We start from the raw sequence: 27,075 nt of genomic DNA on the forward strand, positions 1-27,075 counted from the left end.
GCTCTGTATGGGCATTTGTCCTTGTATGTTCTCTTCTCTGTAGAGAGATGAGGGACAGCCTTTGCAATTGGCGTGTTCTTTTAGGGAGGTTGTCCCTGTCGGAAAAGCAGGCTTTTTCATTTCTGTTTTTTTTTTTTTTTTTTTTTTGGTTTTACGAGACAGGGTTTTTCTGTATTGTTTTGGAGGCTGTCAGTCCAGCCCGGCCTCGAACTCACAGAGATCTGCCTGCCTCTGCCTCCGGAGTACTGGGATTAAAGGCATACGCCACCACCGCCCGGCTGTTTTTATTTTTTTTAAGATTTATTTTTTTATTATGTATACAGTGTTTTGCCTGCATGTCTGCTTACAGGCCAGAAGAATGCACCAGATCTCACTACAGATGAAGAACAGCCAGTCCTCTGAATCTCTGAGCCATCTCTCCAGCCCGCTTTTATCTTTATTTTAATTTTATGTGTCTGAGTGTTTTTCCTGCTTGCGTGTCTGTGCACCACGCGTGTCCACTGCCCACAGAGGCCAGAAGAGGGTATCAGATCCCAAGAAAGGTGATGAGCGAGCAACCCAGTGCGGGTGCCAGAACCCAAACTGCGATCCTCTGCAAGAGCAGCAAACACTCAACCACTGCCCTTGTTTGGTTTGGTTTGGTTTTTGAGATATGATCTCAAGCTGCTCAGGCTGGCCTTGAACTCTCCATGAAGCAGAGAATCCTCCTGCCTCAGTCTTCTGAGTGCTTTGACTACAGGTGTTTACCTCCACACAGTTCATTTTACTTATTTGTTATTGTTATATTTGCCTTGCTGTGCGTCAAGCTCAGGGCCTTGTGCTCCCTAGCAAACCCTCTGTTGAGCTCAGCCCAGCTCTTCATTTCCAGGCTGACCTTGAGCTCCTGATTCTCCTGCTACTATGCAGATGTGAAGGACAGAGCCCCTCAACTGAGAATTTGATTGACATCTCTCATCAGCTAAGAATAAAGAATTGCCACACAGCTAATAACATATGCCTTCCTGCTTTCTTGCAATTTCCTAGGACTCTCACCAGAAACCCCATTTAAAGACATGTCCAAAGCCCCATATGCAACCCTCAGGGCTCCTATACTTTGTCCTGTCAGATCGTAATCCCATCTAAGGCACATCTTGAGCCAGCCTAGAACCTCAACTATTAAAAAGGGGGACAGAGTAGAAGAGGGCCCCTTAAAGCCCCATGGAGCAAAGTCATTCAAAGGCTTCAGAAATCCTTTAATTAATTATATCAGTCTCGGAGCCTCACATTCTGGGCAAGGACTGTACCACTAAAATCCATCCCTGTATCCCATCCTCTGCCGTCTTTTTTCCCTCCAGAGTCCGTCATATAAATAGTCCAGTCTAGGTTTGAACTCCTGACCCTTCTGCCTCTCCTTCCTCCAAATTGAGGTCATTAGTTTACTTTATTCTCTTTTGCAGAGCTGAGAGCAAGCCTAGGGCCTCCCACATTGGAGGCAAGTGCTTTTCTAGCAAGCTATATCCCAGCTCTACTTGGGGGATAAAAGGCATGCACCACCACCACCTAGCTGGTAATGGGATCTTTATACATTCCGGAACTCTGGAATCTGCTACACAACTTAATTTTTTAAATTCTTTCAGCGTACTCATCCTCTTTTTCCCTTCTTGACGCACTGCCCTGGTCTCTCCTCTCCTGCCCCTTCCCATTGATGCTGCACAGGCAATGGTCTTACTTCCCATTGATGCTGCACAGGCAATGGTCTTACTCCCCATTGATGTTCCACAGGCAATGGTCTTACACAGACTGATTTTCTGGGCATTTTGCAGCTCCACATTCCTTCAGGAGCCAGGCACTTCCCAGGGCTTCCCTATGCATTGCTTTGTTCTCAAACTATGGAAAGCTTGCAACTTGTAATGTATCCCAGATCTGGTCCAAAATGCACACACTCCCCCCAGTGGTTTCTTCAAGAAGCTTGCTGTTGTTTTTGTTTCCTGGTTTGCCCCTTGAAGAAATTCCATCTGATTGATAAATTAGTGTCACTAATCTCTTTGGGGCCCAGGGCTGACTCAAGCTCCCAGACAGCTGCCAGACAGGCCAGACTCCTCTTAATTCACTGTTCACTGATGCATTTCTGAGAAGCTGATGCAAATCTAATGTGATAGGTTATACTTAACTGCTCTAGGAGATACAGAAATGAAAAGGAAAGTTATGAATTCTAATAGCTCATTATTTGGGTATTCACCATGTGCCATTTGCTGTGTTAAGCACCTTTACATGAAGATCCTACTTAACTCTCACCACCCTGAGGAATGTCCCAGCTTCTCCACTTTGTAGATAAGAAGTTCAAAGGAGCTATGCAGCCTGGCCAGGATCACCCAGCTGGGAGGTTGCCACGTAGAGCTTAGACACATGGAGGACACCCACTGCATTTTGAACTGAATGTAAGCAACTCATAATGTTTCAGGATAGTATGCCCCAAACATTGCATTTTATTGGGAGCCCAACCTAAATGGTCACTGATAGAATTCCAAGTTCCCCTACCTCCTGACTTCCATTGTTAGAGCATGGGATAGTTTGGTTTTAAATTTTAAAATTACGTGTGTGTGTATGTATGTATGTATGTATGTATGTATGTATGTATGTATCTGTGTGATGTGTGTGGATGTGAACAGGCCACTATGCAGATGTGAAGGTCAGAGGGCTACTTGAAAGACTTGTATGTAAATGGTGCCATAAGGGCTGCCAGGCTTGGCAGCTTACATGCACAGCCGTCTCCCCTGACACATTTGCTTGGTTTTTGAGACAGGACCTAACTATGTGGCCCTAGCTGCCAGGAACTTACGGTATAGCCCAGAATGACCTCTAGCTTGCATTGATTTTCCTGCCTCAGCCTTGCTAGTGCTGAGAATATGTAATTCTTTGCAAAGCAAGAGTCCTACTTCACTAATGCAAAACCGTACCCATGACATATTGTGTGGGGAAATAAGCTTAAGGCTTTTCACTTTCCTTTGTTTATTTTTCCTTTTTCTTTACAGTGCTGGGGATCTGACCCATACTCCATCAGCACACACTCCATCAGCACACACTCCATCATTACACGCTCCATCAGTATATACTTTTATCAATACATACTCAAACAGTACACACTCCATCAGTACACACATACTTCATCATTACACACTCCATCAGTACACACTCCATCATTACACACTCCATCAGTATATACTCTTTTTTTTAAATATTTATTTACTTATTACATATACAGTGTTCTGCCTACACATGAGAAGAGGGCACCAGATTTAATTGTAGACGGTTGTGAGCCACCATGTGGTTGCTGGGAATTGAACTCACGACCCCTGGAAGAGCAGTCAGTACTCTTAAACTCTGAGCCATTTCTCCAGCCCCATCAGCACACACTCCATCATTACACACTCCATCAGTAGACACTCCGTCATTACACACTCCATCATACACACTCCATCGTTAACACACTCCATGAGTACACAGTCCATCATAACACACTCATTCATTACACACTCCATTAGCACACACTCCATCATTACACACTCCATCATTACACACTCCATCATACATACTCCATCATTACACACTCCATCATACATACTCCATCAGTACACACTCCATCATTACACCCTCCATCATTACACACTCCATCATTACACACTCCATCAGCACACACTCCATCAGCACACACTCGACCATTACACACTCCGTCATAACACACTCCATCATTACACACTCCATCAGTACACACTCCATCATTACACACTCCATCAGCACACACTCCATCATTACACACTCCATCATAACACACTCCATCATACACACTCCATCATTGCACACTCCATCATACACACTCCATCATAACACACTCCATCATACACACTCCATCATTGCACACTCCATCATAACACACTCCATCATACACACTCCATCATAACACACTCCATCATTACACACTCCATCAGCACACACTTCATCAGCACACACTTCATCATTACACACTCCATCATTACACACTCCATCATACACACTCCATCATTACACACTCCATCATTGCACACTCCATCAGCACACACTCCATCAGCACACACTCCATCAGCACACACTCCATCATTACACACTCCATCATTACACACTCCATCAGCACACACTCCATCATTACACACTCCATCATTACACACTCCATCAGCACACACTCCATCATTACACACTCCATCATTACACACTCCATCAGTACACACTCCATCAGCACATATTCCATCAGTACATGCTACACTACTCAGGAATTTTACCTCCCCACCCCGATACTAGAAATAGACCTCAGGGCCTCATGCATGCTAGACAAGTTATCAAGCACTGAGTACAACCCCAGTACCACAGTCCACCTTTTTTTTTAAAAGACTGTTTTATTAGCCATGCTTTGGTGGTGCACACCTTTAATCCCAGCACTCGGGAGGCAGATGCAGGCGGATCTCTGTGAGTTCGAGGCCAGCCTGGTCTACAGAGTTTCAGGGCGGTCTCCAAAGCAATGCAGAGAAACCTGTCTCATAAATAATAATAAATGAAAAAATTTAAAAAGGTGTATGCCACCACTACCTTGCTTCATCTAGTCTTGAAAGACCAGTAGTTATAACGGTAACAGGCATAAATATTAGCCAGGAGTCAAAATTTGAACTAAGAGATAGTTCGGGTTAAAATGGAAGTAAGTTATGGGCTCCAAAGCCAGAGAGAAGTCTTGGTTATATCCCCAATCCCTCCCTCACTTAGCAGTCAAAGACTGAATTTATGTAACTGATTCCTCTACAAGAAATGACCAGTCTTACAGATTGAGTTTACAGATTAAAGTAAATGGTTCAAATAAAATATGCAACACTTGCCGGGCAGTGGCAGCCCACACCTTTAATCTCAGCACTCCAGAGGCAAAGACAGATGAATCTCTGTGAGCTCAAGACTAGTCTGGTCTATATAGTGAGTCCTAAGACAGCCAAGGATACATAAAGAGACCCTGTCTCAAAGAGGAAAAAGAAAAGAAAAAGAAACAAGAAAAAAAGTCCAGCATAGCTCCCAAGTCTTAGTAAGTAATTAAAATAGGGTAACAACCGTGCATTTCCCCTCCGGAATCTTGTCCTCTGGTTTGTGCATGTGTATGTCTGACTCCGTATTCTCCTCTTAGCTACTGGCATTTTATTTGTTCCTCTTTTTATGGCACAGTTCTGAAGTATCTACAGTCCTCCCTCAGCCTCCATTCGCCCCATGGACATGGATAAGCTCCTCTAGGCAATGCCAGGGGACAGTTCAATCTTCACCCAGAACCTTTCAACAACACCTAAGAACTGGTCGGCCTTGCTCTCTCCCTCTACCCTTTCCTCTTCTCTGTGGTTCTGGGACTGGACCTAAAGCCTCATGCAGACTTCTTCGGAGCAGACTTGCCTGAGGCCATGGACTTCTTGAAATAACATAGATTCTAAGACTTACCAAGTAGAGAAGAGAGGGCATCTATTCAGGCCCAGCAGGGAACAACCTAGATGCACCATTTAGCTCTGGAACTTTTTTTTTTTTTTTTTGGTTTTTCGAGACAGGGTTTCTCTGTATTGTTTTGGAGGCTGTCCTGGAACTCACTCTGTAGACCAGGCTGGCCTCAAACTCACAGAGATCTGCCTGCCTCTGCCTCCCGAGTGCTGGGATTAAAGGCGTGCGCCACCAACGCCCGGCGCTCTGGAACTTCTTAAGATGTCCCAAGAAGCTGAATCCTCACATGGTGAATTTCCTATGTTGCTTTCTTCCACAGATGTGATCCCAAAAACGTTCATTTAAATATCAAAGGGCCCAGGCATGGTGGCACATGTCTTTAATTCCAACACTGGGGAGACAAAAGCAGGCAGATCTCTGAGTTTGAGGCCAGCCTGGTCTTCAGATCAAGTTCCAGGACAGCCAGGGCTACACAGAGAAACCCTGTCTCCAAAAGCACAACAACAACAAAAAAATGTCATAGGGACTAAAAGCATGGACCATGGACCCAACTGTTGACAGCTTGCTATGGTTTCTTAGTATGATCTGATCTGTGTATCATTTCATTTGTTTATTGTTTGTATGGACTTAAGGCCAAATGCAATTATGAAAGTAGGGAAAAAATTTAAAGATTCATCATTTAAAATATGTGTGCCTAAATGTAGATATGTGCACCACATGTGTAGAGATGCCTGCAGAGACCAGAAGAGGGCATCAGATTCCCTAGAACTGGAGTCACATGAAGTTGGGAGCCACCTGACATGATGTTGTAAACCAAACTTGGGTCCTCTGCAAGAGTAGCAGGAGCTCATAACCACTGAGCATCTGTACTTAGCCCCTGAGAATTTTTTTCCCTTTTTTTGGTTTTTTGAGACAGAATTTCTCTGAGTAACAGCCCTGTCCTGGAACTCACTCTGTAGACCAGGCTGGCCTTAACTCACAGAGATCCTCCTGCCTCTGTCTCCCAAGTGCTGGGATGAAAGGCATGTGCCACCATTCCCAGATGAGAATTTTTTTAGTATTTATTTTTTTGTTTTGTTTTGGTTTTATTTTGAGAACGGTCTCAAGTAGCTCAGGCTGGCTTTCAACTCGTACTCTACTTTCCAAATGTTGTGTACCACACAACCAGAGAGAAACGATGTTGAAACTGCTATGTCTCCAGTCCCTAGGATCAGGCCTGACATAGCAGAATAACTGTGTCCACAAGTATTAATTACAGCCGAATGAATTGTCACTGTTGTCACCTTCTGTGCTCCAGTGCCTTTACAACTAACATCACTGTCAGGAAGTCCTTGGGCGAGTTCTAACACAAAGGCTGCATCTCTGGGGCTGGAGAGATGGCTCAGAGGTTAAGAGCACCAACTGCTCTTCCAGGGGTCCTGAGTTCAATTCCCAGCAACCACATGGTGGCTCACAACCATCTGCAATTCAATCTGATGTCCTCTTCTGGCATGTAGGCAGAACACTGTATATGTAATAAATAAATCTTTAAAAAAAAAAAGGCTGCATCTCTCATTCTCTCTCTCTCTCTCTCTCTCTCTCTCTCTCTCTCTCTCTCTCTCTCTCTCTGTGTGTGTGTGTGTGTGTGTGTGTTGAGAGAGGTTCCTGTGTGTGGTGTATATACTAGCCAGTGTGGGTATACTTAGAAACCCAAACCGACATCAGATGTCTTTCCTCCATTGTTTGTTCCTTTTACTTTTTATGCATTATCTATATGTATAGGTGTTTTGCCTGCATGTATGTGTGTGTGTGCACCATATTTGAGAAGGCACAATGGAGGCCAGAAGGCCTGCAATCCTCTGGAACTGGAGTCACAGAGACAATTGTGAGCTTCCTTTTAGATACTAAGAACCAAACCCAGGCTCCCTGGAAGTCAGTGTTCCTAACTGCTGAGCCATCTCTCTAGCCCCATACCTTATTGATTTTCAGCATTTGTATCTTGATGTTTCTGGTTGTTTCCTTCCTTCATTCCCTTAAATACAAGTCTTAGAAAATCATGTCCTGGAGTGTTAAGCTCTTCCCCCTGCAGAGATCACCCTTGCTATCCTCTTCTGCAGTTTTCCTGGATTTCTGTTTCTCTATCCTGGGCTGGTTGCCCCTCTCTGGCATTCAGAAACATTGCTTTCCAATGTTAGTGAAGTCAGAATTTTGGTCCTCCATTCTGCTAAGGGACATTTAGCAACACATTTTGTTGGTTGAGTCGGGGCAGTGCTATGGGTGTCTTATAGCTGTTCTATCCTAAGGCACTGCTCAGTCTCCTATAACTCATCCAACAAAGACCAGGCCCCAACAATTGTTGGTGTTGAAGTTGGGGAAGCCTGGGTTTTTGTTGTTGTTGTTTTGTATCTTTGACATGGAACTCCATAAAGACACCTGTGCTTGTCACCTGGCAGACCTTTCCTGGAGACTTAGAAGCTCCTGAAGACAATTGATATGTGCTGACCTGTAGACCTATCGAGTGTTTGTTAAGAGTTGATCATAAGGATTGAAGGACAATAAGAAGACACATCTAGAATCAAATTTGGGGCTCTTTGAGATGATGTTATTGATTTCTTTTTTGGTTTTTCGAGACAGAGTCTTGGAGGCTGTCCTGGAACTTGCTCTGTAGACCAGGCTGGCCTTGAACTCACAGAGATCCAGCTGCCTCTGCCTCCCGAGTGCTGGGATTAAAGACATACGCCACCAACGCCTGGCTGATATTATTGATTTCTTGAATCTTTCTTTGGGTACTTAAATCAGTCAGTTGATACGAATTTCATCCATTCATTTTTTTTTCCTGAGACAGGGTTTCTCTGTGTAGCCCTCGCTTTCCTGAAGCTAGCTCTATAGACCAGGCTGGCCTCAAACCATCATTCATCTTTAAACACTATATATAACCCAAGCAGTCAGGAGGCAGAGGCAAGTGGATCTCTGAGTTGGAGGCCAGCCTGGTCTACAGAGTGAGTTCCAGGACAGCCAGGGCTACACAGAGAAATCCTGCTTTGAAAAAACAAAACAAAACAGCAACAAAAACCAAACCAAACCAACCAACTAACCAAACAAACGAAACATTAGCAGTGTTGAAAGCAGCAATGATTAAGTCAGAATACTCCCCCCTCCTTATTTTTTTCTTGAGGCAGGTCTCCTGTAGTCCAGGCTGGTTATGAACTCAGCGCTTTCCATGTGACTGGGTACCTTGAACTCTCCATTCTCCTGCTTATTATACCTCCTCAGTTCTAGAATTATAGGCTCAAGCTGCCATGTTTGACTGGAAAACTGACTTATATGTTTGTTTTTAAAGCGCTGGGAACTGAACTGGGGTCTTATGTATTTCAGGCAAGCTCTTTACCCCTGAGCTACATCTTAAATCAAGTTGAACGATCTGAAGAGACAGCTCAGCTCTTTCTGAGATTTGGGGTCTGTAACTTTAGTTTCAGGGACTCTGATGCCCTCTTCTGGCCTCTGCAAGCACGAGGCTCGCACGTGTTACTCAGACCCAGGCAGGCAAAACATCCAAACTATGTATTTTTTTAAAAATCATGGAAATTGTGCTGGGCCTAATGAGCTGGCTCACCCGGTGAAGGCTCTTGCCTTCACCTGATAACCTGAGTTTGCTCCCAGGAGCCCTCAGAATGGAAGGAGAAAACTGACTCCTTGAAGTTGTCCTCTGACTTCCACACTTGTGCCCTGGCTCGCGGCTCGCATGAGCACATGCATACACACACACACACACACACACACACACACACACACACACACACACACACACACACACACACACACACACACACACACACATTTTATTTACATTCCAAACTACCAGTTGTCAAAAGAAACCTCCCAGACCCAGAGGGGACGCTCTAGACGCCGAGCCAGCCCCATAAATACTGACTATTCTCTTGCTCTTTCCGGAAAGCCTGCGCTTCCGGGAGCGGCCGCGGCGCCGGAGTCGTCCTCTCTATCCGCCGCGTCTCTGTGGTCGATGAGTCCCTCCCATTTCCTCCCCGGTGGGGCGGGGCGGGGCGGGGCGGGGCGGGGCCCCCGAGCTTTGCGGACTCTGCCCGGAGTGGACCCCGGGCTGGCCCTGCTGGCTCGTCGGCCACATCGCAGGTTATGGCGGTCCCAGGGCCCGCAACCCGGGCTCGCGCCAGGTGAGGAGGGCTAGTGAGTTCGGCCGGGTTGGCGGGGACGCCCCGCCTGGCAGTGGGGAAGGGGCTGCTGTCCCCGCCGGGTCCTTTCAGTTCTCCGCGCTCTTTGGAACCTCGCTTCACAGAACGGAGCTGACTCGGCTCCACTCTTGGTACCGCGGACACCTCCTTCTGGTATCTTTCTCCGTGGTTCACATTCTCGATCCCAATCGGCTCCTCGGAAACCCCCTCACCTCCCCCCCCCCGTATATTAATTTTTCAGACTCCCTCACTTAAATTGTCATGTTACCTTAGGTATACATATACTGATTTTGAATTCATGTAAGTAATATGCTGTGATTTGGGGGTTTTGTTTGTTTTTTCAAGACAGGGTTTCTCTGTGTAACCGCTCTGGCTGTCCTGGAAGTCACTTTGTAGACCAGGCTGGCCACAAACTCAGAAAGATCCACCTGCCTCTGCCTCCCGAATGCTGGGACTAATAAAGGTGTGCGCCACCACTGTCTGATTTATATGCTGTGATTTTTAAAACAAACAAACAAACAAAGGCACCAAAAACTTAAAACTGAGCTTTGGGTTTTGAGATCAGCCACGCTATAAGTTTTCACTCCTGAATGTTCCCTGGTATCAGCCTTATTATTTAGATTATTTCGCTCATTTCCCTAGTAGATTACTTCCCATACTAAAAGCACGGCAAAATATACTGTAATGAGTATCCCTGGAGTTGTCTCTTGGTAGATATCGCTGTTTCCCACCCTGGGCTATCCATCCTAGAAATAGGATGCTGAGCTGCACTTAATTAATTCTACAAGGTCGCTCTTTGGAGTGGTTAAACAGTTTATACTTACTGACAGCAGTATGTATATAAAGGTTCTAGTTTTCCTATTTCCATCCCCAATATTTGGCACTATTAATTTTTTTAGTTTTTCTTTTTTTTTCTTTTCTTTTTTTGTTTTTTGTTTGTTTGTTTGTTTTTTTTTTTTAGACAGGGTTCCTCTGTATTGTTTTGGAGCCTGTCCTGGAACTCGCTCTGTAGACCAGGCTGGTCTCAAACTCACAGAGATCCGCCTGCCTCTGCCTCCCGAGTGCTGGATTACAGGCATGCGCCACCAACACCGGGCTTAGTTTTGTTTGTTTGTTTGTTTTTTACTAATAATGTATCAGTCTGATGTGTAAGATAGTGTTCTATTGTACTAACTTTATTTTTATTTTGTGTGTGTGTGTGCGTGTGCATGCGATGTGTGTGCTATGACACATGTATGGAAGTCACGGAACAACTTTTAGGAGTTGGTTCTTTCTTTCTGGGTATGGAATTCAGGTCTTAAAGACAAACACTTTTACTGACAAAACATCTTGTCAACCACGTTGTGCTGATTTTTTTCCACATTGTGCTGATTTAATACATGTATTTGGCTTGTGGAGTGTCCCTTTCATAGACTGCTTGTTTATATACTTTCCCATGAAATATTATTCTGACTTGCAGAAATTCCTTGCATACTCCAGATTGTAATTCCTTACAACTTTCATTCTGTAAATGCCTTCTCTCATCTAACCAAAGTCTGTGGTACTGTGTTGAATAAAAATACTTGATTGTAAATTAAGCCCATAAGTTTTACCCTGTATAGTTTGTAGGTTTGGGATCTTATTTGAGAAATGTATTAAGGTATCTTTATTAAAAATTTTTTTTGCATTTGCTTCTGTTAGGTTAGTAGTGCCACTTTTTACATTGATGTCCTGTAGCCCACCATCTTCAACATTCATCAGCCATTCTTGGTCCAAAGCCTGGACCCTCTGTAAATTATGAGGCTAAGGCGGGTACCTCCTGTACGGCTCCACTGTCCTCTGAGCCTTCTCTCATGTCTGACATCTGCAGGCCCAGGTTGGATCTGCAACTTGTCCGGCGGTTCCTGAGGATACAGAAGGTTCTCTTTCCTTCGTGGTCATCACAGAATACCTTAATGTTCATGACACTCTTGTGTGTGACCCTCCTGGGTGAGTGAATGGGCTTTGGGGGATGGGGAGGAGCCTGGGCGTAGGGTTCCTTCCCTTGTCTCTGGCAGGAAGAAGTGTCTTTCCTTCCCCCTTTGATTTCTGGCTCCTCTCCCTCCCCACAGAGCAACTGGTGATCTACCAAGTTGGCTTGATCCCCAGTCAGTATTATGGGGTCTTGGGAAACAAAGACCTGGATGGATTTAAGGCACTGACCTTCCTGGCCGTGGTTCTCATTGTCCTCAACTCCACGGTAAAGGACTCTCCTTTTCCCTGTGGTCCCCTTCTCCAGCCTAGTGGAATGCCTGGGGGACTGTGTTCAGGAAGCAGGAACTAAGCTCTGGCTGTCTCTGCCCTTTTCTGGGAATTAATAGTTTCCCCGAAGGTCAGAACCTGAGGCAGGACCTTGATGTTGCTATTGGCCTACTTGGGATGGATTTTCTGGTTTAACATTCAGTAGAAATGGTCAAGGCCCCTTCCCATCGTAGAACTCTCATTTCAGGGAGCCCAGAGCCCTTTAGAACCCAGATCTGCAGCCAGAGAGCTGCTGCTACTCTGGCAGCTGAGGCCGTGACACAATCCTGAGTGGTGTCACACCTCCAACCCTCTTACCTGCTTCTTTCTCGTCCGGTAGCTGCCTTCTGCTTGAGTTGGCAACACCCTACTTGTTTTTCAAGATACCTTTATTGGTACCTCTCTTGAGTCTTCTTCAACTTTGTTTTTGTTTCCTCGATCAAATTCAAACCCTTCTCTGTATGTACTTACTCTTTGAGCTGACAGCTGCTGCCACACTCCTTACACGCTTGTCATCTTCTACTCCTGGCTGGATTGTGAACTCCTCACCATTTCCTTAGTGCTTAGCATGTGGCCCTCTAGAAATGGCAGGGGACGGAGCAAGGCTCTACCAAGACCCATCCCTCTAGCAGTTTCTTCGGGCTGCCCTTTCTTATCCTAATGTGGCCACTTGGGTGTGTGCTTCCTGTCGGTAAGACCTCTCCCACGCTTGGGACCAGAGGAGGTAAATTGTAAACGGAGCAGACCGTATGGTTCCCTGTCTCCAGCCGCACCTCTGCTCTCAGTGTGACACATGCGCTGTAGAGAGGGGCTAAGATTTGTTGAAGGAATAGGCACTTGAGTGAACGGGAAAGGAAATCTCGTGATGGGAAGCTGTAAAAGGGAACTGCACCGAAGCCATCCAAGTGGATTCTGCCTTATCAGCAGAAGCTCCTGCCAGCTCTGAGCTTTGAACCTAGACTTGCAGGAAGCTATCTTTTCCTACCCTGCCTTCCTCCACCCCCTTCCCCCTTCACCCCCATCCACCCCGTCCACTCCCCATGTGCAGCTGAAGAGCTTTGACCAGTACACCTGCAACCTGCTGTATGTGAGCTGGAGGAAGGACCTCACCGAGCACCTGCATAACCTGTACTTCCGGGCCCGCGTGTACTACACCCTCAACGTGCTGCGGGATGACATCGATAATCCGTAGGCACCCTCTCCGTCCTTGCTGTCTCCTGAGTGCCCCATCCCACTAGCTTAGTCCTGCAGACTCCTGGCCACACTTATCGGCAGGAGGCCAGAGTTGCTGCCCAGAGAGCAGTGTAGGGAAGGTGTTCTGCAGAGAGACCCTGCGGCAGAGAATAGCGAGCTGAAAGGAAGCAGTTAGGAGCAGGTCTCTGTAGTCCGTTTTGTGTCTCGAGTTGAAATGAAGCAAATGAAGAAAGCATCCTTGCCAGGAAACAAGTTCTTGGATGTGCCTCGGGGCAGGAGGGCAGACAGAAGAAAAAGAAAACTACTATTGCTGTCTGAGAGTCAGGTGTCACCTTCCTGCCTCTAACTCTTACGTTCAGTAAGTCCCACCTTCATCTTCCGTCTAATGAAGATCATAATGGTTCCTGTCTCAAAGGACGTAGTGGGGGTGAACTAGCACCGTCCCTGGCGGGTACAATGTGGTACCCGCATCAGGAGTTTCAGTGTGAGCTTCAGAGGTGAGGGCTTGCAAGTGACCTGGCCGAACTCCTGTCTCCCACTGGGAATCCGGGTCAGTGTGGCCCTGGTGGTGAGCTGGGGGATCTCACACCTACCAGGTCACAGCAGGTGCCGCCTGCCTCGGTGATGGTGACGTCTGTCTCCTCAGCTCTGGCTGGGCTTCCCGGAGAAGCTGTCACAACCAAACCCTGACCTGGAGTGGCCTGGGGTCCATAGAGAGACAGGGGAGGACTGAGACTAAGGAGACCGTGATCCTGGCCATGTAGAAAGACAGCTCTATGCTCACATTTTCCTTAGGCTCTGCAGAGCTGGCTCAGGCCCTTGGGTCTTCTGCTGGCTTCCCTCAACCCCACCCCCATGGGGAAAAGTGAGACAGCTGTCTGGAATCCTGGTTAGAGTCTAAGAACTATTTGTCTGGGTCCATCTGAGTCAGGGGTAGAAGGGGAGGTTCCCCGCTCACTGGACTCAGCCCCTGTGTCCTTGGCTGTAGGGACCAGCGCATCAGCCAGGATGTGGAGCGCTTTTGCCGGCAGATCAGCAGCGTGACCAGCAAGCTGATCATCTCCCCGTTCACGCTGGCCTACTACACATACCAGTGCTTCCGAAGGTGCAGCCTGTCCCTCCAGGAGCCCTCATCCCCAGCCTGCTGTTTACCCAGAGCCTCCCACACAGAGGGCAGGGCAGGGTCCAGTCCAAGGGAGGCTCATCTTTTCCCACACGCACCACAGGGAGTCTTCCCAGCTCACATGCTCATGACCCCGCCCCCTCTTGGTCCTGTGATAGTTCACTGCCAGGGACTCTGGCTTTAACCAGGTGTCAGATGTCACAGTGACACAAAGCTCACGCAGGGCCTCCCTGAGAGGGACGAGACCCGAAGGAGGCTCACAGAGCTCTCTGTGTGGCATCCCATATCCTCTGTCACCCTCCCTTTCTCCTTTTCAGCACAGGCTGGCTTGGACCTGTGAGCATCTTTGGCTATTTCCTCCTGGGAACCATAGTGAACAAAACTTTGATGGGGCCCATCGTGACGAAGCTGGTGCAGCAGGAGAAGTTGGAGGGGGATTTTAGGTGCGTCTTCTTGGTTGAGGTTAAGGGACAGGGTCACTGCTGTGCCAGCTACCAGCCATGTGTCACCTCGTGGGGGAAACGGGTGTCCTATGCCTCTTGAGATTTCCGTTCTCTCATCTCTGAAGTAAACGATGTCCTTGCCAACCGAGAGAACTGAGACCTAAGGAGGTCAGGCATGTAAGGAAGGTATGGGCTGGCAATCACAGCGTCTTCTGGGGACATTTTCACAAGCTCATGGTTCAGTTGCCCAGTCTGACCTACACCGCCCCTGCCCTGTGCCTCTTGCCCTGGTTAAGCTAGACGTGGGGCATGAGATCCGTACACAAGAATACACCTGGCCCATCCCAGAAAGCTGAGGTCAGCTCAAAGCTGAGGTCAGCGATGCTGGTACAGCCCCTGCTGCCCCACCAGAGCCCTGGGGTTTTCACCCTGTGACAGTCCAGGGAAAGGCAGCCACAGTGTTGGGGTGGAGCTGGACTCTGTGTTGTGTGGGAGTGGGCTTCCTCGCCATCCAGGGCTCTCAGCATCAGCGGTTCCCTTCTGTCTACCCAGGTTCAAGCACATGCAGATTCGAGTGAATGCCGAGCCCGCTGCTTTCTACAGGTGAGTCTAGTGGAGGAGGTTCTCCTCCCCACGTTTAGTGTTAGCAAAGGAGAGATAAAGTCCACAACCCTCTTGGCACCGTGGAGCTTGTCACACTTAGCTGTGACCTTCTCCCCGGCCTTCTCGCTGTCCTCAAGTACAGGGAGTGCTCCTGAAGCTGGTGGCTTCCTTAGTCTTAGTGGCAAACATGGGGTCTAAAATGACCAAGGAATTAAATGAGCGGGTGGCTTCATCTTGATTGAGGTACTGCATTTGTCTCTTTTCCTGTCTGTGGAATGGCTTCCTTTCGTCTCTGCAGCAAGCAGGTGGGGATAGGCTCCTCACACTGCCGGAGTCAAGGGCCTGGTGTCTTTCTGGGTGTTGTGAAGTTGCTGCCCTCCTAGACCAGGGCAGGTTCTGGTGTCGCTGTCTGGACTGGTGGCATGGGCTGTATTTAAGGAACTCAGTTATTCCCTGGATCACCTGTTCGTGGGTTGAATTTAATAGATCCTTTGCTCTCCATCAGTGTCTACTGCGGTTAGCAGTCATCTCCGCTTGGGGACACCAGGAACACTAAGAATCTGAGATGAGCTAGGAAGGCGTGGTGGTTCACACCTTTAATCCCAGTACTCAGGAGGCAGAAGCAAACATATCTATATGAGTTGAGGGCCAGCCAGGGCTGCATAGTGAGACTCTGTCTTGATGATGACAACAACAGTAATGATAATAAAACCCAGATTGTGGTGGTAGGATGAGTCCAGCGATTAATCTCCTTTGGAATCTACAGCTTCTGCTGGTGAGAATCTGGCAGGTTCGCTCTTACAGCTGCAGCAGGTTCTTCTGCCAACTCTGCAAAATTTAAAATACCCCCTTCTTCCCTTCAACTTTTTTTTTTTTAGCTAGACAGCTAGTATTTTATTCAGATAGCAGTCTCATTACATGTGGTTCAAGAACATTCAAATAAAAACTCAATTAAAATCAGATGTTAAAGATCAGTCTTCAAACATCATAGCCAAATATGCCACATTTGCCTACGATCTCTCCAATATAAAACCACATCCACACCTCAGTAGCGACCAAACCATTCAGCATAGATTCCCTAACTGTAAGCTGTTTGAAGCTACTAGTTTTAACCCTTTGAATTATTTTTTTCACACTCTGAATACCTGCAGGGAGTTCAGCAGGAGTTGCGGGAACCAGTCCAACCTTGGTGTAGTGCCAAAATGTGGCCAAACGAGGCTTCAAATAAGTCACAGCAGCGCTTACTAGCACCGGCCTTCTCCATGAAGTTAAGGATGAACTTGGCCATGGTCTAGGGCAGAAGCCCCTCCGACTTTTCTTTTGGGGAATTTCTGCCTGTGTTTGAAGCCTTAAGTTACCTCCCCTGGGGAGCTGTCCTAGACTCCCTTTGTGGACACGCCTGTTGCTGCCGTAGTCCTAAGGACGTGCTTGACGCTCCATATTCCTGGTGATTAGTGAAGAATGTAGCAAGGTCACCTGCCTTCTACTGCGAGTTTCTTAAAGACAGGGACCATCTATCTTCTCCACTACACTGGATGATTGCCGGCACAGGGTCTGCTGCTTGACTGCTCCATTTAATTTGCTTAATAATAATAGCTCTTGGCCAGGTGCGGTGGCGCAGGCCTTTAATTCTAGCATGGGAGGCAGAGGCAGGCGGATCTCTGTCAGCTCCAGGACAGCCTGGTCTACAGAGTGAGTTCCAGGACAGCTAGGGCTACACAGAGAAACCCTGTATCAAATGTTGCTCTTGAGGTTGGGGGTGCAGCTCAGTGGTAGAACATTTACCAGGCATGCGCACTGTCCTGAGCTCTAGCCCCAACACTATAATAGTAACAACAATAACAACAACAACAATAATAGCTCTTATTTATTCAGAGTCCCTCATGTACATGGCGCTTTATATTCAGAAACTCTACGGCTAGAGATGTAGTTCAGCTGGCAGAGTGCTTGCCTAGTGTGACTGAGTACCAGGGTTCGGTCCCCAGCACCACATAGACCAGGTGTGGTAGGTAGCACATGCCGGTAAGTCCTACCATTTAGGAAGTAGAGGCAGGCAGTAATTCAAGGTCATTCTGGCCACATAGCAAACTAAAGACTGACCTAGATGTATGAGACTCACAAAAAAGAAAAAAAAATCAACAGAACTCCTTTTTTGTTTTGTTTTGTTTTTTGTTTGTTTTTGAGACGGGGTTTCTCTGTATTGTTTTGGAGGCTGTCCTGGAACTGGCTCTGTAGACCAGGCTGGCCTCGAACTCACAATGCCTAGCTCCTTTTTTTTTTTTTTAATTCAATTGCTTTTAATTTTTAAAAATTTTAGTTTTGCCAGGCGGGTTTCTCTGTGTAGCTCTGGCTGTCCTGGCACGCACTCACTCTGTAGATCAGGCTGGCCTGGAAATCACAGAGACCCGCCTGTCTCTGCCTCTGGAGTGCTGGGATCACAGGTGTGAGCCACTGCCCCTGGGAACAGACCTCTTAAATCACGAGCTAACTTACTATATAGGTGCCGCTAGTTCAGTTTTTAAAGTGAGAAAAAGGTGTTAGAAGCTTAGGTAACTGTTACCGTAGTAGAAACGAGCTAGCGTTTTGGATCTGAACCAGGTCTGGTCAGCTTCAGAGTTCATGACCCCAGACTGGGTCGTGGGGCTCAAGCTGTGGATGAGTGTCATGGAAGAAGTGTCTGCGGCTAAGATCATTTGCATGGAGGCTGTGGGGGGAGTGGGTGACCCCGCCTTGCTGAGCCCCTGCGGGTCCTATAGACACCTCATCCTATTCCCTCAGAGCTGGGCTCGTAGAACACATGAGGACAGACCGCAGGCTGCAGAGACTCCTTCAAACCCAGAGAGAGCTGATGTCCAGAGAGCTCTGGCTCTACAGTAGGCAGAGGGGCCCTGGGAGTGGGACTGCAGCATGGGGATGGTCCATTAACACCTCACTTGCACACCGTGTCACCACACACCCTACAGTCTGCCTGACCTGGTCAGGGTTCCATTACTAAAAGGACTAACCGGGGGGAGCCATTGCCTTTGCTGTGGGTATCCTAGGGGAATGTAGCTGGAGGAAGTGTGACCTTCCTCCAGCTTATGCTCCCCACCCTCAGGGTTATGTCCCCTGCAGATCACACGAGTGTCTCCTGGGTCTCACAAAGTCTGTTTCCTACAGTTGGCATCAACACCTTTGACTATCTGGGCGGCATTCTGAGTTATGTTGTCATCGCAATCCCCATTTTCAATGGGATCTATGGAGACCTGAGCCCCTCAGAGCTTAGCATCCTGGTCAGCAAGGTGAGGTCCCTTCTGATGAATGCTTACACTGTGGCCCAGGATCTGGGGCCTGCACTAACTGCTCTCCTTTCTGACCAGAATGCCTTTGTGAGCATCTACCTCATCAACTGCTTCACCCAGCTCATTGACCTGTCCACCACCTTCTCAGACGTCGCTGGCTACACGCACAGGTGAGCAGACTGTGCGCCACTTGAAAGTGCTGAGTGGGAAAAGCACAGAAGCCCCACTGAGTGTTGGTGGCCGTGAGACGGGAAGGGGTTCCCCTTCACCTGGCATCTAGACCCTGCCTTCGTTCTTACTTCTTGCCCAGGATTGGAGAGCTTCAGGAGGCCCTGCTGGACATGTCCCGAAAATCACAAGACTGGGAGAGCCTAGGCGAGAGTGAGTGGGATTTGAGCAAGTGAGTACCAAGCTACACTGTGGTTGGGAGAATACAATCATCACCAGCTGGTTTTAACATGGAGCCCTCCCAGCTAGGTAGCAGAGTTATAGGGTGGAAGCAATCTCCATGTTCTATCAAGCGTGCGCTGTTGGCTGACACCTTCGTTCGTTCTGGCACCCATTGGATAGATTTGCATCATTCTCCAGCCAGGGCAAGCAGATGCACACACCTTCTGCCCAGCACCACACAAAAGAAAAAGCCAAGCGTGGTGGCTTATGCTATTAATCCCAGTACTTAGGAGGCCGAGGCAGAAGGATTGCTTTGAGTTTAAAGCCACCCTGAACTACATGATGAGATCCTGCCTAAATAAAATAAATATTTTTTTAATTTATCAATAAAGATTATATTAAATAAAAGAGAAAGAAAAGAAGACAGGGGTTGGAGAAATGGCTCAGTGGGTAAAGTGCTTGAGGATCTAAGTTCAGGTCCTTAGCAACCACACAGAAGCCAGGCATGGCAGTGTGTGCCTGTAATAAACACTAGCACAGGGTGGTGTGGCAGTGTGTGTGTCTGTAATAAACACTAGCGCAGGGTGGTGTGCCAGTGTGTGTGTCTGTAATAAACACTAGCGCAGGGTGGTGTGGCAGTGTGTGTGTCTGTAATAAACACTAGCGCAGGGTGGTGTGCCAGTGTGTGTGTCTGTAATAAACACTAGCGCAGGGTGGTGTGGCAGTGTGTGTGTCTGTAATAAACACTAGCGCAGGGTGGTGTGGCAGTGTGTGTGTCTGTAATAAACACTAGCGCAGGGTGGTGTGGCAGTGTGTGTGTCTGTAATAAACACTAGTGCAGGGTGGTGTGGCAGTGTGTGTTTCTGTAATAAGCACTAGCGCAGGGTTGTGTGGCAGTGTGTGTGTCTGTAATAAACACTAGCGCAGCGTGGTGTGGCAGTGTGTGTGTCTGTAATAAGCACTAGCACAGGGTGGTGTGGCAGTGTGTGTGCCTGTAATAAACACTAGTGCAGGGTGGTGTGGCAGTGTGTGTGTCTGTAATAAACACTAGCACAGGGTGGTGTGGCAGTGTGTGTCTGTAATAAGCACTAGCACAGGGTGGTGTGGCAGTGTGTGTGTCTGTAATAAGCACTAGCGCAGGGTGGTGTGGCAGTGTGTTTGTCTGTAACAAGCACTAGCACAGGGTGGTGTGGCAGTGTGTGTGTCTGTAATAAGCACTAGTGCAGCGTGGTGTGGCAGTGTGTGTCTGTAATAAACACTAGTGCAGGGTGGTGTGGCAGTGTGTGCCTGTAATAAACACTAGCACAGGGTGGTGTGGCAGTGTGTGTGTCTGTAATAAACACTAGCGCAGGGTGGTGTGGCAGTGTGTGTGTCTGTAATAAGCACTATGCAGGGTGGTGTGGCAGTGTGTGTCTGTAAAAAACACTAGTGCAGGGTGGTGTGGCAGTGTGTGTGTCTGTAATAAACACTAGTGCAGGGTGGTGTGGCAGTGTGTGTGTCTGTAATAAACACTAGCACAGGGTGGTGTGGCAGTGTGTGTGTCTGTAATAAGCACTAGTGCAGGGTGGTGTGGCAGTGTGTGTGTCTGTAATAAACACTAGTGCAGGGTGGTGTGGCAGTGTGTGTGTCTGTAATAAACACTAGTGCAGGGTGGTGTGGCAGTGTGTGTGTCTGTAATAAGCACTAGTGCAGGGTGGTGTGGCAGTGTGTGTGTCTGTAATAAACACTAGTGCAGGGTGGTGTGGCAGTGTGTGTGTCTGTAATAAACACTAGCGCAGGGTGGTGTGCCAGTGTGTGTGTCTGTAATAAACACTAGCGCAGGGTGGTGTGCCAGTGTGTGTGTCTGTAATAAACACTAGTGCAGGGTGGTGTGGCAGTGTGTGTGTCTGTAATAAGCACTAGCACAGGGTGGTGTGGCAGTGTGTGTGCCTGTAATAAACACTAGTGCAGGGTGGTGTGGCAGTGTGTGCCTGTAATAAACACTAGTGCAGGGTGGTGTGGCAGTGTGTGTGTCTGTAATAAACACTAGCACAGGGTGGTGTGGCAGTGTGTGTCTGTAATAAGCACTAGCACAGGGTGGTGTGGCAGTGTGTTTGTCTGTAACAAGCACTAGCACAGGGTGGTGTGGCAGTGTGTGTGTCTGTAATAAGCACTAGCACAGGGTGGTGTGGCAGTGTGTGTCTGTAATAAACACTAGTGCAGGGTGGTGTGGCAGTGTGTGCCTGTAATAAACACTAGCACAGGGTGGTGTGGCAGTGTGTGTGTCTGTAATAAACACTAGCGCAGGGTGGTGTGGCAGTGTGTGTCTGTAAAAAACACTAGTGCAGGGTGGTGTGGCAGTGTGTGTCTGTAAAAAACACTAGTGCAGGGTGGTGTGGCAGTGTGTGTGTCTGTAATAAGCACTAGTGCAGGGTGGTGTGGCAGTGTGTGTGTCTGTAATAAACACTAGTGCAGGGTGGTGTGGCAGTGTGTGTGTCTGTAATAAACACTAGTGCAGGGTGGTGTGGCAGTGTGTGTGTCTGTAATAAACACTAGCACAGGGTGGTGTGGCAGTGTGTGTGCCTGTAATAAACACTAGCATGGGGTGTTAGGAACAGGTAGCTATCAAGGGTTCAATACCTGGTCAGCCTTGGCAAACAGTGAGCTCAGGTTTAGTGAGATCCTTTCTCAAAGAAGGAACACATATGACATGACCTCTGATATCACATGTGTATCCACACATGTACACACACTTGCATGCACCACACAGGACAAAAATGATGTTTTGTTTTCTTAAAAAAGAACAAAAGTCTGAATGGTGCCCTCTTTGTGTCTTCCTGCTGAGCCTACCACTGCCCCTTTCCTAGGGTGTCCCTTGTTTCCATGCGTCCCTCAGACCCTGAGATGTCTTTATTCATATGTCTCTGGGGCCCGCAATGTTTCTGGCTTCCCTGTTTCATCTCATGGAAAATCACTTACCTGTTCTGAGCGTCATTTCCTTCATCTCTAAAAAGGATAATAACGAAATCTTCTTCCTCAGAAGTAAAGATTAGATATCATCCTTGGAAAGTGCTCGGACAGTGGCCACCTAGTAAGCTTTCAAAAATAGAAATATGACTGATGTGACCCATGCCTTTAATCCTAGAACTCAGGAAGCAGAGAATCTCTAGGCCACCCTGGTCCACGTAGTAAGTGCCAGGATGGCCTGGGCTACACAAACAACAACAAAAACCCCACTAACACCAGAGTGAAGCTGTGTAGCCCTGGGCAAGTCACTTAGCTACTTGAGCTTGTTTTATCTGCCAAGCAGGGCAACATTTACCGCTGATTAAGATCAGTCATGTAGGGCAGGGCTGATCACAGTGGGTCATGTTAGTGCTCCAGCTACATGTCCTTGATAATTCATAGGCTGCTGTGGCATTATACCACAGACTAGCTTAGATGACAACATTCCTCATAGTTCTGCCAACTAGAAATTCAAGGTCCAGGTTACAGTGGCTGAGCTTGGTTTCCTCCCAAGGCATCTTCCCTTGGCTCACAGATGGTCACTTTCACATTTGTTGTCACTTGGCCTCTCCAAATGTCCTATTCCTAGGGTCACACTCTAACAGCCTCATTTTAATATCACCCCATTCCCAAATGCCTTTACACCCTGAGGCATGGGGATTGACAGTCAGTGTCTGAGTTTGAAGGCCCTCAGGACAAAGGTAATGCCTGTAGGCCAGGCACCTCCCTTGTACCACTCACAAGACCTGTATTTCCACCTCCCTTCTCTAGGGCCCCAGGGTGGCCAATCGCAGAGCCATCAGACACAGCCTTTCTGCTTGATCGGGTTTCCGTTGTGGCCCCCTCCTCTGATAAGCCCCTGATCAAGGACCTGAGCCTGAAGATCTGTGAGGGGCAGAGTCTGCTCATCACAGGCAACACAGGCACCGGCAAGACCTCCCTGCTGCGGGTGCTGGGAGGCCTATGGGAGAGCATGAAGGGTGAGCCAATCCTCCTGCGCCCCCCCCCTCACGCAGCCTTGACCCCGGTGGGCAGCGGGTGAGATGAGAGAAAAGGCGGTTTCCTTCTCTGCGAGGTCTCCCAATGGAGGCTTCTGTGGGCTCTTCAGGCTCAGTGCAGATGCTGGCTGATTTTGGGCCCCATGGGGTGCTGTTCCTGCCACAGAAGCCGTTCTTCACTGATGGGACACTTCGGGAGCAGGTCAGCAGGGCGAGGGTCCCCTCCTCCAACCTCATGCCGTCCACGTGTATCTAGGACTTCTAAGAGAGTGACAGGCCTCACTCCCTAGGAGGTTAGGGAGCGCCCAGCTTCTGAGAACATGCTATGCAGTATTTGTGGACTGAGCCCAGAGTCACTTCTTATGGTATCTCATCAGTTTGTTTGTTGGACACTAAGAGTTTGCCCTCGGCCGGGCGGTGGTTGCGCACGCCTTTAATCCCAGCACTCGGGAGGCAGAGGCAGGAGGATCTCTGTGAGTTCGAGGCTGGGCTGGACCGACAGCCTCCAAAACAATACAGAGAAACCCTGTCTCGTAAAACCAAAAAAAAAAAAGAGTTTGCCCTCAGGAGGCTCCACGACTCTTGCCTCCCAAGCACACTTCTGAAGGCTCTTGTTGCCCCATTGGTTGCATCTCTCTCTCCTGCTGGATGCTTAGGCGGGGAGGAGGCTGGCTTCTGGGGGGTGGCTCCTAGGGACGCTAAGGGGTGGGTTAGGTGCAGCTGTTCTCTCTGAGCGCAGCTGTTTCTCCGTCATCACCTGTCCTAGCCAGAGACGTTTTTTTCAGGTGATATACCCGCTGAAGGAGATCTACCCTGACTCAGGTGAGCCGCCCTCCTCAGCTTGTGTCTTCTCATCACAGTTGCCCCTGCTCTGCCTGACTGGCCTCCCGGTGCCCGGGGTGTCTAGCCGGGGTGTCTAGCCAGGCTGTTGGTTTCAGGTTGGGTCTCACCCGTTATCTGTTCACTATTTTGGGGTACTCCTCTTGCCCTGTCTTCCTTTCCTGAGGAGAGACCCCCATTGGAGAAGGGAAGCGAGTATTCCTTTCACAGGCCCTTCTACTATGAGGTTTGTCCTGGGGCGTCTACCCCTGCTGGGATGCGTGCCCCCCCCCCAGCCGGCCTGAGGTCCCGTGTGCTGAGGAAGCCTCTGTTTTGCAGGCTCTGCTGATGATGAGAGGATCATGAGGTTCTTGGAGTTAGCAGGCCTGGTGAGTAGGACAGGGACCCTAGGGACTCGGGCCCAACTGAGAGCACTGGGCACAGGTAGTTGCCGGCCGTCAGAGCCGTTGCCATTTCTGGGCCCAAGACTGGGGCAAACAGTGGGAGTTCAAGTTAGCAGTGGGAACTGCAGGCGGGGTACAGACAGTAAGGAGCTGTGCTCCTGCTCTCTGTAGAGATGGTGTCTTCATTTTTGGGGGCGTGTGTTATACTGTGTTATACATGTGTGGGTGTGCATGCCACGTTGTACACGTGGAGGTCAGAGGATGCCTTTGTGTGGGTCCCAGGGACAGGCTCAGGTTGCCAGGCAGGCTGGTGTGGCAAGCACTCAACCCACTGAACCATCTTGCCTCCGTGGAAAATTTTAAAACAATAAGAAAACTGATGGGATCTGTCTGCTTTTTCTTGTCACCATACTCCAGCAAGCCTAGAGTACAGGTGACAATGCCCACCTTGGTTTACCACTGAGGTGTCTGTGTCACAGACATTTGTGGTGGGGAGCTAGGATTGCAGAAACCAGGGCTGAACTGTGTGTGGACTTTATGTCCTCTGTCTGTTACAGTCCAGCTTGGTGGCAAGGACAGGCGGTCTGGACCAGCAGGTGGATTGGAACTGGTAAGGTTGAGCTATTTTAGGCAGCTCCTCCGTGAAGTTAGTGGTCCCAGCAGGCCTGTAAACAGAATGACTCTTGACCCCAACAGCCAGCTGTGGGGCTGGTCCACCAGTTTGGGACCTGTACCTCGGGTGTAGTTTGGGATCTGGGATCTGTACCTCAGGTGGAGTTTGGGATCTGTACCCCGAGTGTAGTTTGGGACCTGTACCTCGGGTGTAGTTTGGGACCTGTACCCCGGGTGTAGTTTGGGACCTGTACCTCGGGTGTAGTTTGGGACCTGTACCTCGGGTGTAGTTTGGGACCTGTACCTCGGGTATAGTTTGGGATCTGTACCTCGGGTGTAGTTTGGGATCTGCACCTCGGGTGTAGTTTGGGACCTGTACCCCGGGTGTAGTTTGGGATCTGTAGCCCGGGTGTAGTGTGGGATCTGTACCTTGGGTGTAGTTTGGGACCTGTACCCCGGGTGTAGTTTGGGATCTGTACCTCGGGTGTAGTGTGGGATCTGTAGCCCGGGTGTAGTGTGGGATCTGTACCTTGGGTGTAGTTTGGGACCTGTACCTCGGGTGTAGTTTGGGATCTGTAGCCCGGGTGTAGTGTGGGATCTGTACCTCGGGTGTAGTGTGGGATCTGCACCTCGGGTGTAGTTTGGGACCTGTACCTCGGGTGTAGTTTGGGATCTGTACCCCGGGTGTAGTGTGGGATCTGTACCTCGGGTGTAGTTTGGGATCTGTAGCCCGGGTGTAGTTTGGGACCTGTACCCCGGGTGTAGTTTGGGATCTGTACCTCAGGTGTAGTTTGGGACCTGTACCTCGGGTGTAGTTTGGGCCTCACCTCTCATGTCACTAAGTGGGAGAGCCCCTGTCCGAGAGCCAACCTCTGCAGGGAACTTCCTTCTTCCAAGGCCTATTCCTGGCAAAAGTGACACCGTCCTGTCTTTAAGGACCCCTTCTCATTGCTTTCCTAGGTATGACGTCCTGTCCCCAGGGGAGATGCAGAGACTGTCCTTCGCCCGCCTCTTCTACTTGCAGCCGAAGTACGCAGGTGAGGTGCACACGTGGGTGACACGCAAGGCGCCGGGTGTACCCCCAGGTACCCACAGCATGTTCTCACCCTCCTGTGCACACCTGTGCACGGCCAGGCATCCCTGGGTCCCCTCCCTGTGATGAGCAGTGCTTGGCACTTTGGCATAGCCCTGGGAATGTAAATACCCATTATTAAGCTTCCTGCCATGGCAGCCTCAGTTAGAGGGGCTGTGACTATAGCTCTTGGGGTTCTGTCATAGAAGAGTAGGCAACCCCCCAGCTGTGCCTGGCAGGGGTGTGTGTGTATGTATGACAGGTGTGGACGTCCTGGATTGTACAGTCTTAGGGCGCAATGTTATTTATCTGTGGGCGGCTGGGAGACCTGGGTGACGTTCACAGGAGTGTCCTCTGTCCTGGTGTGGCGCTCTTGGACAGTCGCCTCCTGGAGACAGGGATCCTCTAAGCTGGGGTAGCTGTCAGTCCTGCACACCCCAGGGTGAATATGGGTTGGAGGAGTGACAGAGGGCAAGGGCAGGTCTGTGACCCCTTGTCACCACGTGCTGCCATCAGTGCTTGATGAAGCCACCAGTGCCCTGACAGAGGATGTGGAGAGTGAGCTCTATCGCATTGGCCAGCAACTGGGAATGACGTTTATCAGCGTGGGACATCGGCCCAGCCTTGAGAAGGTGCCCATGTGACAGGGGTGAAGAACACAATGGTTGGGCCTGGCGGGGACCAGAGGCCCCTCAAAGGCGGCACTGGGTGGCCGAGGGCATGGGTGGCTGCCGTGGCAGCCACCTGACCTCAGTGGGGTAACGGTCTCTTGCAGTTTCACTCCTGGGTTCTGAAGCTCTGTGGAGGAGGAAGGTGGGAACTGACTAGAATCAAAATGGAATGAAGCCAAACATGGCTACAGCAGGACGGCCAAACCCTGGGTAGGCCTGCAGTGCCCGGGGCAGACGCCAAAGACTGAGGAGGCAGGAAGGAGCCTCGGGTCCTGTGTGGGAACCCCAGCAGCTCAGACCCTGCCCAGGGGTGGCCCTGCAGGGACCTCGGAGGTCCTCATAGTGCTGCTCTTAAGATTTTCTACCAATTGCTTGATGACGCTGAAGAAAACCTGGATGAGCTAAGAAGTGAAAGACCACCCTGAGACGACTATCGGACTCGAGAAAGCCGGTTAAATTTCAGTCAGACTCTTTAGCTTTAATTAACCACTTCAATTTTGTAAGTTTTTAAAAAAAGAATAAACATTAAAAACGTGGTTTTTCTCTACCGTGGAGTGGTCTTTCT

At 49.0% G+C, this 27,075-nt stretch overlaps 1 protein-coding gene and 1 pseudogene across 3 annotated transcripts; one reads left to right on the top strand and one right to left on the bottom strand.

Annotated features, from left to right (window-relative positions):
• The first annotated feature begins 9,522 nt into the window (after positions 1-9,522).
• Abcd4 (ATP binding cassette subfamily D member 4) lies at positions 9,523-27,046 on the top strand. 3 transcript variants are annotated; one of them, XM_005086384.4, is made up of 19 exons: positions 9,523-9,638; positions 11,506-11,624; positions 11,747-11,874; positions 12,964-13,103; positions 14,098-14,214; positions 14,550-14,675; positions 15,228-15,278; positions 18,057-18,151; positions 18,438-18,559; positions 18,638-18,729; positions 18,870-18,959; positions 22,706-22,914; positions 23,043-23,134; positions 23,718-23,754; positions 24,091-24,140; positions 24,713-24,765; positions 25,728-25,804; positions 26,356-26,471; positions 26,615-27,046. In XM_005086384.4, exons 1-19 carry the CDS (start codon positions 9,601-9,603, stop codon positions 26,681-26,683), a joined length of 1,821 nt encoding a protein of 606 aa, XP_005086441.1. In that variant the 5' UTR covers positions 9,523-9,600; the 3' UTR covers positions 26,684-27,046. The 3 variants fall into 3 exon arrangements, 2 of the variants coding, with proteins under 2 accessions (XP_005086441.1, XP_040598696.1); XR_001197511.3 differs by lacking the exons at positions 26,356-26,471; positions 26,615-27,046 and having other exon boundaries at positions 23,718-23,998; positions 25,728-25,743; XM_040742762.1 differs by lacking the exons at positions 9,523-9,638; positions 11,506-11,624; positions 11,747-11,874; positions 12,964-13,103 and having other exon boundaries at positions 14,555-14,675.
• On the bottom strand, positions 16,160-16,566 carry LOC106022556 (annotated as a pseudogene).
• Positions 27,047-27,075: the final 29 nt, after the last annotated feature.

This window comes from Mesocricetus auratus, unplaced genomic scaffold (assembly GCF_017639785.1).
Source record: "Mesocricetus auratus isolate SY011 unplaced genomic scaffold, BCM_Maur_2.0 Super-Scaffold_15014, whole genome shotgun sequence".
Taxonomy (NCBI): Eukaryota; Metazoa; Chordata; class Mammalia; order Rodentia; family Cricetidae; genus Mesocricetus; species Mesocricetus auratus.

Excerpts from the sequence above, each read along its gene's own strand:
- Abcd4 (XM_005086384.4), top strand. The coding sequence starts at position 9,601 with ATGGCGGTCCCAGGGCCCGCAACCCGGGCTCGCGCCAG. Across the intron at positions 11,625-11,746 it reads CTTGTGTGTGACCCTCCTGG|AGCAACTGGTGATCTACCAA; the intron begins GTGAGTGAATGG and ends CCCTCCCCACAG. Across the intron at positions 24,141-24,712 it reads TCTTGGAGTTAGCAGGCCTG|TCCAGCTTGGTGGCAAGGAC; the intron begins GTGAGTAGGACA and ends TGTCTGTTACAG.